General features: G+C 44.3%; 1 protein-coding gene and 1 long non-coding RNA gene across 2 annotated transcripts in view; both read right to left on the reverse strand.

The window, feature by feature from the left end:
* LOC112629944 overlaps positions 1-13,612 on the reverse strand; it is a 496,138-nt gene that overhangs the window by 325,065 nt on the left and 157,461 nt on the right. The gene's annotated exons all lie outside the window — the stretch shown is intronic.
* On the reverse strand, positions 3,292-7,771 carry TSPYL5 (TSPY like 5). The gene is made up of 2 exons (XM_025393810.1): positions 4,059-7,771; positions 3,292-3,774 (listed from the first exon to the last, which is right to left on the reverse strand). The coding sequence occupies exon 1, from the start codon at positions 7,647-7,649 to the stop codon at positions 6,396-6,398; it is 1,254 nt and encodes a 417-aa protein (XP_025249595.1). The 5' UTR covers positions 7,650-7,771; the 3' UTR covers positions 3,292-3,774; positions 4,059-6,395.

Here is a 13,612-nt window from a genome sequence, read left to right on the forward strand (position 1 = left end):
TTCAAGGCTCGAGCCCTGGATGACCAGTAGCTGAACACCTGACAGGAGGGTCTAAGTCCAGAGTTTCAGGTGAAAGTGAATGAGCAGTAGTGAGTTGTGACCCTGAACAGTGAAATATAGTTGAAGAAGATTCCAAAAGCAGAAGTGAAGACGCTAAGGGCAAATAAAGATAGAAACCATGGACTGGATAGCCTACACTCCACTTTTTTATTGTCCCAACACCTGAGGGATATGACCCTACTCATCAGTTACAGTGGCTCCCCGTGACTAAGGACTTCTCTGAATCTTCAGAGGGGCAAGCAAATTTGCCAAATTTCCCCCCCTAGGTGGTTCTAACATGCCTCCCTAGGGCAGTGTGTCTCTTTCCTCTGTTGCAAACCACTATAGTAGACTAGAATAAAGAAGCCCAAAGTGCAAGAATAGACAGTCCAAAGCTGGTAGAGATCTTTGGTAAGCTCAGGGTGGCAGGACCATTTTATTTTTCTCTGCCCGCTCACCTATGGCCTAGCACAAACCTACCACATTTCAAAAAAAGCCCAGGAGGTAACAGTTAAAAAATCAGAAGAGGCCTTTTTATAATAAAAGTCAACGCTAAAAGGGGTCCAAGGGCTCTTAAGATAACTAGAATGACCCAAGAGGCCCTTCCTCTCCAGGTTATGGAAGGCCTGAGTCCCTTGTGAAGTCTTACCTAAAGGCCAAAGGTGAGGGAGGCTTCCTTTAGCCCCCTCTTCAACCCACATGGACCTAAAGCATTCACCAGCCCCATGCAGGAAAATGGAAAAAACGAGATTGACTATCTCTTGACGGTGAAAAGGTGAAAGCTAAGAAGAGATTGAAACCTATGGTGGGTGGGTGGCGGGGTGGGGTGCAGGTGGGGGAAGAAAAATTCAAAGTTGTGTTTGTCCACAGCTATATTTCCAATGTCTACACCAAGGATTAGTTCATATAAGAGGCAATGAATGAATGAGCTGATGGAGAAGTAGTAAATCCCAGATTGAATGGGTTGTCCAAGGAACTGAAGAGAGGTGTTTGAAAGAGGGCCTGGACAACAGAGGCTCTGCACCCACAGGGAAGCAAGTGCGTAAACGGAATTGAACTGGGCAGACAGCCCCTCCCAATTCATAATCAAAGCAGACTGAGTGAATCTTGAGAGGAAGATCAGGCCTAGAGAGGCTGCTCTCCATCCCTTCTGCATTCCACATATCAGAAAAACTCCAGGGGTTTAAATTTTCTTTAACATGAAAAATTAGGAGATTCTACACAAAGATACTATTGATAAACTGAAGATTATTCCTACTTGAGTCAAGTGCTATGTGTGTGCATTCTTGAACCAGACTGCCTGAATTTAAAGCCTGGCTCATTCATTACCAGCATGATCCTGAACAATTTACTCAACCTCTTTTTACTCCATTTCCTCAACCCATCCCCTCATTAAGAGATAATTATCACTTGTCATAAAGACTCAATATATTAATCCTTGTATAACACCTGCAATGGTGCCTGGCACATGATATGCCTCAATACAATTAACTACCATAACGTGAGGCACGTATGTGTCAAAAGAATACAAGTTAAGATGTTGTTAGGGGTTAAATTGCCCCTGCCCTCACACCAAATTCGTATGTTGAAATTGTAATCCCCAATACTTCATAATGTAGCTGAATTTAGAGACAGGGTCTTTAAAGGGTAAAGTTAAATGAGGTCATTAGAGGGGCCCCAGTTCAAGATGACTAGTATCCTTATAAGATACTAGGACACGGACACACACACACACACACACACACACACAAACACACCCCCAGGTGAAGACAGAGAAGAAAGCTATATATAAGCTGAGTGAGGTCCTCAGAAGAAACCAACCCTGCTGATACCCTGATCTTGAATTTCTAGCCTCCAGAACTGAGAAAATAAATTTCTGTTGTTTAAGCTACTCAGTCTGTGGTACTTTGTTATCGCAGCCCCAGAAAACTGATACAGATTTTCTTATGAAACAAATATGGCCCACTTTACAAATTACCAAATTCAAATGCCCTGAGGCATCTGAATATAAACGGTGCTTTAAATTCATTCATTCATTCAACACTGGAGCACCTACTATGCCCTGAACACTGCATGTTTATTTATTAAAACCCTGCGTCATATAAGCCCATTTTATTTTCTTGTAACAACCCACTTCTAATTTTGTCCATTTTCTGCTGGGCAGCTTAGTGTGCCACTTGGTTGTCTGCCACTGCTTCTCCTGATTAATGGGAAACGATCCTTGTTATGGATCTGAAATGAACAGCATCAGAGGATGTAGTTCTCAACTCCGGCTAAACACTAGAATCACCTGGGAAGTTATAAAAATATCCACACCCAGACCTACCCTTACCCCGTTCTGATTTAGTTGGTCTTTGTGTGGAGCTCTGGCAGTGTTTCTGTAAGCTTCCCAGACAATTCTAGTGTGCAACAAAAGTTGAGCACCATTACTCAAGTTTAAAAGGGCCTTCAAGGTCACCCCCCCTTTCAGCCGGGCGCGGTGGCTCAAGCCTGTAATCCCAGCACTTTGGGAGGCCGAGACGGGCGGATCACGAGGTCAGGAGATCGAGACCATCCTGGCTAACACGGTGAAACCCCGTCTCTACTAAAAAATACAAAAAAAAAAAACTAGCCGGGTGAGGTGGCGGGCGCCTGTAGTCCCGGCTACTCGGGAGGCTGAGGCAGGAGAATGGCGGGAACCCGGGAGGCGGAGCTTGCAGTGAGCTGAGATCCGGCCACAGCACTCCAGCCTGGGTGACAGAGCAAGGCTCCGTCTCAACAAAAAAAAAAAAAAAAAAGGGTCACCCCCCCCTTTCAATTCAAAGTGCAGTTCATAAATCACCAGCACTGTCATCATCTGGAAGCTCCTTAGAAATGCAGAATCTCAGGTTCCATCCCAAACTACTATATCGGAATATATATTTTAACAGGACTCCCCACACAATTCAGATGCACCCTAAAATTTAAGAAGCAATGTATTCCTACTAGAATCTAGATGATTCATAGAATCTAGATTATTCTAATGGGAGTTCACTGCTTCTGAATCAACTAGAACGCATGTTAAAAACTAAGCTACCTGGCTTCCTCTCAGAATCATAGAATCTCAATCTTTGGGAAAAAGGCCTAGAAATCAAAATTTTATGTGTTTTTGTGTAGCTGGCCACACAAGGGTCTGCGGCTTGGGAATCACTTACCTAGGGCAATGTATATACCCTTTCAACTGCCCAGCCTCTGTTTAACAACCTTCCAATTCTTTTTTGAAAATCAGAAATATAACAGAGATACAGGTTTTTATTTTTCCACCACGCATGCAAACTTACAACTATTTATACTGTTTAGGAACACAGAAATAATTGCGTTATTAACAGGGTGTCAAATTACCAAGTACAACAACCAGTTACTAATTATTTTGGGGGAGGTTATTTTCACAGAACACAGCAACAATTTCTAAATTATTCTTCCAAAACCAGAGTTATGAGACCAGTACAAGCTGGTAACAATGCTAACGGTCACACAAGTTTCCATGTTACACAGAAAAAAAAGATTGACATTCTGCTGAAGGGTCTCAAGTACCTTATCATATCAGAATTTTTGAAAGAGTTTTACAACAGAACAGTCTCTCTCTTGTTTTGTGGATGCAAGGGAAAGGAAGCATCCCTCTCATTTCTTTTTGAGACTCCTTGTTAATTCTTAAAACACATTTCTAAGGCCCATCTCTGGAACTTCGTTAGTTAACATTAAAAGCAAAAAGCAGACCTGATGTGATTATGATAGTGCACCCCATCACTATCACCATCAAAAGAGACTACCAATCTCCCAAAGTAGTCACGGTTGCATTGGCTTAGTGTCTTGGATTTTCAATAAACAATACAGATGAGAAAGAGGCAGATACAGATGAAACCAGGTTGACCATAACTGATAAATGATGCAGCTAGGTGATGGACACATGGGGTCCAAGGACCATCCTCTCCACTTCTATGCATGTCTGAAAATGTCCATAACAAAGAGAAAAAAAAATTAACAAAAAAAAAAATGCACACTTGCACAGCTCTATCTTCCCATTAGACTAAAATGGGGAAAGTGGTAAGACTTTAAAGGTAAAATGTACAGCATATAGCACTCTTCTGCATGTACAAAGCCACACCTAGAACAAAAAAGAAAGTAACCAAAGTAACATCATTCTGTTCCTGGTTTGTCTCTGTGGCTTATAAAATCTACTGATGATAAGATTGGACAAAACCTTGGAAACACCCTCAACTAGGCATCCTATTTGTCCATAACCTCTTCAACTCTCCTTTTCCAAGCTAAGGAGGTCCCTCCCATACTCTATCACTGAGACACAGGCATGCTCCCCCTACGGCTTTTCAAGCCATTTCTGTCTGATTTGCCAGGCCCACACCGTACCAGTATCATGCCTACTCGATGGTTTTGCTCCAAATCCCCAGCCTGGCACACCCTTGCTACAACTTTAAGTCAAGGTCTCTCCTGAGGAACTTAGAATGAGGTCTCCCTAACAAAAGAGAAGGTAGGGAAGAACGGGCGTAGATACAGTCCTTCTTCCCCACCCTCAGGGATAAGAGAGGGAAAGGCCCAGCTCCGCTTTTAAACCCACTGGAAATAATCTGGAGATCCAAAACAGATTCTGCCCATCCCCATCCCCATCCCCCAGGAGAAGCTTGAGATACTCCATAATGGAGACTAAAACCCACTCCTGGGGCTATTTGAGGTAGAAGCAAAGAGAGCAAAGGACTGCTGAAAGTGGGAAAGCTGGGGGTTGAGGTCCAGATGGCCAGAGGCTACCACAAAGGAGGAAACAGCAGGAGGCACTTGAGTCTTAGGGAGTATTAAAACAAAGTCAAAACAAGAGTAAACACTAGTCTATGATATGGCTGCCTTGGGGTTTATCACTCGAGCAGACGCTAGGCATGAAACGGTTTTTCAACTTCAGAACTGTAGAGCAAGCCCGGGAGACAGGTTCAGGGTCTGCCAGCAGATCCACTTGGCCTTCTGGTTTCCTCAACTCTCTTTCAATCTAGTATATGTGCGCAGTGCCAAGTTTTCAGATATCTCCCTAGCTGTATGTAGAAAAATGTGGTTTTTCAGTTGTTTTCTCTGTGGTACTATTTAAACAAAACAAAAAGGAATAAGGAAAAAAGGAAGGGGAAGGTGCAAGGGGAGGAAAGGAGGCTACCAAGAAAGGGAGGGAGGAAAGAAGAATGAGGGAGGAAATGAGGGATGGAGGAAGGCAGGCAAGTGAAGTAAGAAGTGTGAGTGACCTGAAGTCAAGCAAGCAGAGGGCCACAAATCAGAAATACCTCTTCCCCAGAACCCCTACTATAGCACTCTGCTCATGTCTTAGAAGGGAATAAGGGAAGTTGACAGCGGTATCTGGATTCTATATAGGCCCAGTCCTCACCCTCACCTGCAGCCACAGCATAATGACGGTGAACACATGTCCACACATACCAGCCCGCCCATCAGTCTGGCAGCCAGTAGGGTTCCTGGAAAGCTGGGGAGGGTAGGTGTGTGTCTCATGCACTGGTAGGGGGCCTCAGTCCACAGGCAGTTCTTGAGGTCCTTGTTGACCAGGAAGCCAACTGGGGCTGACAGCAACCCAGAAAAAACTTAATGGCTTGATAGTGACACAGCATGGGAAGATCCTGATGAGATTAAAGTTCACCAGTAGAAGGGCCCAGAAGCAAGCAGAGACACATGATGGTACAGAACACATGGCATACTGCTTCTTGCCCTTAACTTCATGCATGCCCAGCAGTTAAGTGCCATTCTGCAGAACATCAAGCAGGATGGGTCTCACGGACCACAGGCCAAAGCCAGAAATAAAGTAGGTGACATCTTAGCTGGTGACCCCAGACCCACAGAACAGTAAGTTCTAGGTGATGACTAATACCATGTGGACTGGCTTCATTCTGCAGTGGCAATGGAAACGCTTGCATAGATGACATGCACGGCCAGCATGAACACGAAGCCCAGCAAGTCACCGGACCTGAAGGAGCAGAGCTTGAGGATGCACTGGTGGTCCTGGAGGATGACTCATGAGTGTCCATGTTAAAGACAAGTAGGAAAGGCCAGAGCCAAGAACAAGGTCCAGGCAATGTAGATAAAAGGCAGCACACATCTAAAGTACGTGTGCTTAACATATGAACAGTCCGGGTGCGATCACATAACATGTGACACTAACGTAGAAAAGCAAGAGGCTATGGGAGGCAAAAGAACATGATCATAAACGCCATATTCTTGTAACTAAAGTCCAAAGGGTCTATAGTACACAGAGACCAACATGAAGAGAAGGCAGAGCGCCAAATATGTAGTCAACCAGGAACAGCCCAGCAGGAGGTAGCAGGGAGACTTGTGCAGGATCAGTTGGACTGGCTCACCCCAGGCTGAGTAGTCTCCACTGGCTGCTTTCCTGGACCTTGCCTGCCTTCTTTTTCCTTTGCTTTCTCTACACGAGCCCCTTCACTCAAAAGGTAGAACTGCAGGGGATTGGGCCACAATTCTTCGTTGATTATCTCCACAATCTTGTCAGACTCAATGGAGCTGTGGTTTGAAAACCAACCAAAGAAGCTACGGTTGTTTTCTGGGTTTCCCTGGCTTAGGGACTGGAGATCATGCCCTGGGAGCCACTGGATTGGAGTAGAACGAGACACCACCTGGCCAGAAGGACCACAGCCATATTCCTTGATGAGCACCTTATTTTGGAAATATGGGTTGCGATCGAAGTAGAACTTGATTTTGTAGCCCAATCTGGCAAGGCCGAGCTCTTCCACTTCCAAGCTGTTTAAGTAGCTCAGTACCTCTTTCTCTTGGCTGTTCAGAAACGATGCTAGCTGGGGGTGGTTCTGAAATGCTTGCCCCCAGAAGCCCGGGATATTTTGGATGAGGTGGTTCCTGCGCTCCAAGTGCTGCAGTCGCAACTGCCCAAACTTCCTGGAGAGCCGAAGGTAGGCCCTGTCCGCCTGGGCGTTCATGTTCTCCAGCTTCAGCTGCACGTTCTCCAGCGTATCCATGCTGCCTTCCGTCGCTGGGGGCCCCGACCCTGCATCCCTCTCTTCCTTCTTTTCCTCCCCAGCTGAGACCGAGGTATTCTCCCCTGCCGACCCTTTCTTCTGCCTGCCACCAGCTATGACCTGAGGCCCCCTCCCCGCGGTGCTACAGGTTTCTGGGGCCTTCTTCCCGGCAGGGCCACGCCGGTTTCCAACGCGGGGGGCATTTTTCGGCCTTCCCACGGTTCCCGCTGTTCCCACGAAGACAGTGTCTGCGGCCAGGCGCTCCGAGAGAGATGCGGCCTTTCCCGGGCCGGGCCTGGCCGCGGCCTGCCCGCGGTCCCCCGCAGCTCGGGCCCGCAGCGCGAGGCCACAGTCCAGGGGGAGCCGGCAGGCGGCCTCCTCCCCCAGCCGGAGGAGCTGCGCGGACGCAGCGGTTTCCAGGCCACCCCACCCCGCGCCAGCCTGCACCTGTGCCGCCTGGGTGTCTTCCCCGAGACTCTGGTACTGTGAAGGGTCCGGGTCGCGCGGGGCGTCGTCCGGAGCAGGGCGGACTCGGGCTTTGGCGCGGCCTTTGCCCCGGTTTTTCGCGCGGGAGGACTTTCGACCCCGACTTCGGCCGCTCATGGTGGTGGCAGAGGCGGCTTCAAAGCCACGCTGTGACCCTGCGGCTCCTAACGCCAGCTCACGGTCGGGACCGAGCGGGTCTCTCCACGGCAACCGCCGACGTCACGACCGTACAACTGTACAGTCGCGAGAGGACGGGATGCGCCCCGTGATTGGCGCCGCCGCTGCGGCTGCGCAGGAGACGACCCCCGCGGGCGCTCCCACCCCCATCTCGCGCGGACTCGCTTTCGGTCTTAGCGAGTTTGTCTGATAGGCGCCCGGGGGTGCTGCTCTTTCATTTCTTCCCCGCGGTCTCATCGTGCCCTCAGGGGCTCGCTGAACAAGGCAACGCTAAGAGCCATCACCACCTGTCCCCCATCACCTGTTTTCTAAACTAAACATCTTCAGCTCCTCCAGTTATCTCTTGTGACATCTGTCATGAAGAAAGTGCTTAGGCCTGTGTGTCTCTCTTTGAACACCTTTGCTGAGGGATTTGCTCTGGTACCTTAACTCCAGAGAACGTAAAGGTGGATGCTCTAATGCCGGGCGTCAAAGCGATTTGGTAGGTAGTGGGATGGTAGTAGAAATTACAAAAATAATAGCAACTAGTATTTTGTATCATTTGTGCCAGGCACTTTACTAGGTGCTTTAAATGCATTATCTCAATTTACAAAGGAGGTGTTGGTATCATTCCCATTTTCCAGATAAGAAAACTGCAGCTCAGAGACACCCAGGCACATTCCCCAGGTTACACAGTAAGGGATGGAAGCACAATTCAAACTCAAGCCCATGGGACTCTGTATCCTATGCTTTATATTAGGAAATGGCAAGTCCTTCCAGATTTGTTCCACTGTCAGTTACTGGACTGGCTCTTAAGAAGTCAGCCTTGCTCCTTAACAGACAGGCTTCCATGGACCACCTGACCACCTCTTCTGCCTGGGAACATCACCCAAGTCCCCCAGCTGCCTCAGTTTACAGAACTGAGGTATAGGTACCTATCACTAGGTATAGGATCAGGAGTGAAGACCTGTATTAGAGCTCCTGTCATTGGAGTAAGACAAGAATGTGGTCAGAGGTGAAATTATTATTCAGGGAGCAGATCGAGGTTCAGAAGCAGAGCCTCCACGTGGCACTGCAGAAGCCCTAGGAACTTCTTACACTGTGCATGGAAACAGCCAGACAACCTCCCTCATAGTCCCGGAGGCAGCTCTGGACCACGCTCTTAACTAGCGAGGTAATAGGACCATGAATAGTGAGGGGATGCATGGCTAATGTAAAAATATAAAGAAAAACCTTTTGAGGTGGTCTTTTCAGGCTCAAAGGGAACAAAAAGGCCCTTGTAACCAGCTGGTGGAGAGATAAGCCAAAAAGCCCCTGGGACTTCATTACTCAAAGTGTGGTTGTGGACCAGCAGCCTGATATAACCTGAAAGCTTGTTAAAGATGCAGAATCTCAGGTCTTTCCCCGGACCTACTAAGTCAGAATTTGAATTTAACAAGATCCTGGGTTATTTGTATATACCCCTAAGTTTAAGGAGACAATTTAAAGAGGAATTATTTTTATACAGATGGCCCTATTTTAATCCAGCCTAATACAAGTGATCTCTCATTTTCTCAAAAGCTCCAGAATAGCCTGCAAGGCACTGTATGATCTGGCAAGTCCCCCACCTGCCACTACATGAGTTACCTCTCTGACCTCATCTTCTCTCTCCTCTCTCCCACCTCTAGCTACAGCGGCCTTGCTGTTCTTAAACTCACTAGGTAAACTCCGGCCTCAGAGCCTTCGCACGGGCTCTTCCTTCTGCCTTAAATGCTCTTTCCTAATGTGGTCGGTGGCCTTGGCCTGCTGCCTTCACACTTTGCTTAAATGTCACCTTCTCAATGACCATCCTATTTAGAATTGCCACCCTCCCCATCCCTTTTACCCTTCTCTACTTTTTCTTTATTCCAACACACTATACCAATTATTTATTATGCTTCTTAACTCTCTCTTCTCTCTAGAATGTCAGCTCCATAAGGGAAGAGATTTTTGTTTTGTTCACTGATGTATCCTCGGTGCCTGCAACAGTGTCTGACATATGAAGAGCACTTAATAAATACCTGTTGAAAGAAAGAACCAATCAGCAGAGTTTTCAAAAATTGATTTGTCAATGATTGTCTGAAGTTCAGAATAGCTCCCGTTTTCCCACAGAAGCAATGCTATGGATGCTGTAGTCTCAGATGAACTCATGGAAACCTACTAAACTCATAATTTAGCCAAAAAATAATATTTTGTTACAGAGCACCATTCGGGGACAGTCTGTAAGTAAAAATTTAGAGTGACAAATTTAAAAATTAAGTTGAGAGAATTAATATTTGACTTAAAAGGGATTAATTAGTTTAAGGATTATCTTAAATTCTTATTGAAAGCCCTTTCATAATAATTTCTTCCCAAGGCCTTCTGTGATCACCCCAGACCACAATAAGCAGCCTTGTCCTTGATCTCACAGAGCACTTGTTAACTGTAGTATTCATTTGGCAGTGGGGCACACCCTGTTTTGTACCAGTTATTTTACAAAATTACTTTTAAAGCTGGATAATCACAGCCTGAAACTCTCCATAAATCTCAGAAAAAAATTTAAAAATCAGCTGATGCATTTGCCATCCCTCTGTAGACTTGACATTGATGGGTTGGCCCACTTCTTAGAACACTCACAGATCACCCCATCTCTGTTGTCAAGAGTCTTAATCCAGCGTCAGCATCTGCGTCATGTGGCAGTCACCAATGGCTAAACCACTGCAGGATTAACACAGGGCTGGGCCATTGCAATGTGTTTATTATACAATCTGCCTTGAACCTTTTTTCATCATGTCAAAGAGATAAGCATCAGATGAAGGGAAATAAATGTGAGACCGACACTTTTTATAAAAATGCCCCTCTGCTCTAAGTCACCAGTTCCCCATGGCTTTTGTATTTGAAAGTTTCGTCTGTGCTGCTGAACTGGACTGTGTGTTTTCTTCTTGGGTATTAATATTTAACTATGTGGAACTGTAGTTTGTGTTCCTAATTGGATAGTAAACTATGTAAGTGTGGAGACCGTGTCTCTTTTTACTTTTATCTCTCAGAGCACCTAGCATGGGGCCTTGCACATACCAGTAATTATAATGAAAGTTTACATTTATTTCATACTTTATATAGTGCTATGCCTTAACTCATTTAATCTCTGCAGTCACCCCATGGGGCAGGTGCAATTATTGTTCTCGTCTTGGAGAGGAAGTTACTGCCACACAAAATGGTTCAGTAACTTGCCCAAGGTCACACAGCTAATAAATGTTTTTTGCCAAAGCGATCTGACTTCAGCACCATGCTCTTAATTAATAATACATGACGTAAAATTATGGCTTAATAGATTACAACTCTCTCTCTAGTGGGTAAAAATACCTTTTAATGTTAAAAAATTATGTATATTAAATATATATACACACACATATGTAGATATACATATACACATAATACATACATCAATTAGTTATGAGTCATTTATTTATGGGGTATACAATATACCTGGCATAGCAATACTCAACATAAATTTAGTTTCAACAGCCCATGATGAGAACGAAGCATCTCTATTTGCACTGCATTTATCATAAGCATCCTGTTAATATTATGAAAGAAATGCAAGTTTACTGTCACGAACTCAGAGATCCAGGAGTGTTGTGAACTTCTTCCAATATCTGCAGGCTTAAGTTCATGGTAATATAAGCATTTAGTTGATTATTTCTAGTGTAATATTTCTTTATTAGCAAATATTTATTAGAAATTCGTGAAATATTTTTCAAACGTTTATGTGTATTATGTCTATATGTATGTATATGCATATGTGTTTGTGTGTATGTAATTCAAAGTATTAGAACAAAGAGTCTTCACTTTTGTTCTCTGCATATTGTGCTTTCTCCATTCCTTTTGATATCTGTTTTCTTTGAATCATAGAAATTTACAAGCTGGGAAAAAGACATTCGTCATCCAGCCTATTCCCCAGCGAAGAGAAAAACATTCCCCATCATTTCTCTTGTAGAGCTTTAGGATCCAGACTTGACATTTTTAGCCACAGGACTTTTCTATTCTTCCCCAAGGAGATAGTTTAAGTCTATTAGATAGCAGTGAGTATTGCTTACTGTGTGGGATTTTGCCAACCAACCCTCCCAGGTCACTAAAGGGCATGGAAAAGAAGGCAGTGTCCTAAGAAATATTTTCATAGTCAAGGAGGGAGGGAGAGAAAAATCTGCCTCTTATGATAAATTTCAAGACTATTTGAGCTTAACATCTTGAGAAATTTGCCTAGCTTCTTCCCAGTTCCTCGCCAAAGAGCAAAATTTTATGGTAGACCACCTAAGTTATTTCAGTTCATATCCTGTATGTAGCTATAAAATATTTTAAAATATTTCCTGATGTATTCTTTCTTCTTAGCATTTCGTTTTTATCCTGCAACATCTTAACCATTAAAAAAGATCTTAGGCTAAGGCTTTTGTTCTAGAAAAGGGAAAAAAGACAAAGAACCCAGCAAGCAGAATTTCAGCAAGTCAGATTCTTCACTTTGAATTTCAAAATTGGCTCTTGAGAGGGTAAGACACGATATCACGGAAAGAGAAAAATATATATTTGATATATATTTGAAGAGCTAAATGTGCGCATGCACACACACACACTGCCTCTACTGTCACTGTGTGTGAGAGTGTGTGTGTGTGTATTTAGCTCTCCAAAGATAAGTAAGTCCTGGAGCACTAACAGCATAGAGTTTATAACATTAACCATAGAAGAGGAAAAACGTGATGATATACAAGCCATTTCTCTGCTACACAAAGAGGAAATAAGAACCTTTTCGGGTCTGGAGTCAAGGAACTTGGAAAAGATTCAGAGAGTGAATAGTTGGTGTAGAGTCTTGAGAAATGCTTCTCACAGTGACCACAGTGACCGCCACATGGGTCAATACCCTTGGAGCATCAGTAAAGACCACCTTCTCTGGACAAGACAGAGGTATGAGAATAGGGAGAATTAGTTCCCAGCTTGACAATTGAAACTCAGACAAGAAAGGGCTTTTCTCAGAGGGCTCCACACCATCAAAGGGCAGCCAAGGCAGTATAAAAGTATGTAGAGGGTAACAAAGTTCTGAAATGGCCTCTCTCATCCTCTAAGCACCCCACTCCCAATCTTTTGCAGTCCCAGAATGAAGTGGAAGGGCAGCCATATGTTCCTCAGGCTTGCTAAAAGAGGTCCAGAGGTTGGCTAAGAGCAGATGGAGTTCAACTGGGTCTTGCAAGGTAGGTACAGAAGTTGCAGAGTAAAAGTCTTGGTCATCAGATACCATGGTGATGTGCCGCATCAACAGACACAATAAAAGTAGAGGCAGATCCCAAAGATTAGGCAAGACCAGCTACACTTCAGCAGAGGTCAGCAAAGACAGAAGATGAGATGCACACCAGAAACCTTTTCACCAGTTATGAGATGGATAACCCTTGGCCCCTAAGAAGATGGAGAAAAGAAATGGGGAACACCCTAAATGAGTATATATTTGCCTCAAAGAAACTAGAATTTCAAGTAGTAAGTTACCAAGTTACCTGAATTGCCATGGTTAAATTCATCTGGATGTTATAAATTGTGATAACTATAAAAAATTATATTCACTACAATAGTATTTTCTGGACCAGACCCAGTATCTGATGGATGTAGCCATATAACACTAAAGCTGAAGAAACTCAAGAAACAAGTGACTTTAAAACTCCCTAGAAAATAAGTCATATTAATAATTTTAGAAAATAGCAAAATGTATTAAAAGAAGACTTCATAAAATATGATTGCAAAAAATCAAGAAATCCATGATACTCGAATATGAGCATTTTTTACTACAGTTAAGAGTAACTTCAAAAGCAAAACTGAGTGCTCTCCAAGAAAGTCTTTCATTCATTGCTTATGAGTTAAATTTAGAACTGTGGGTACACTCCATTTAT

This window comes from Theropithecus gelada, chromosome 8, assembly GCF_003255815.1.
Source record: "Theropithecus gelada isolate Dixy chromosome 8, Tgel_1.0, whole genome shotgun sequence".
Taxonomy (NCBI): Eukaryota; Metazoa; Chordata; class Mammalia; order Primates; family Cercopithecidae; genus Theropithecus; species Theropithecus gelada.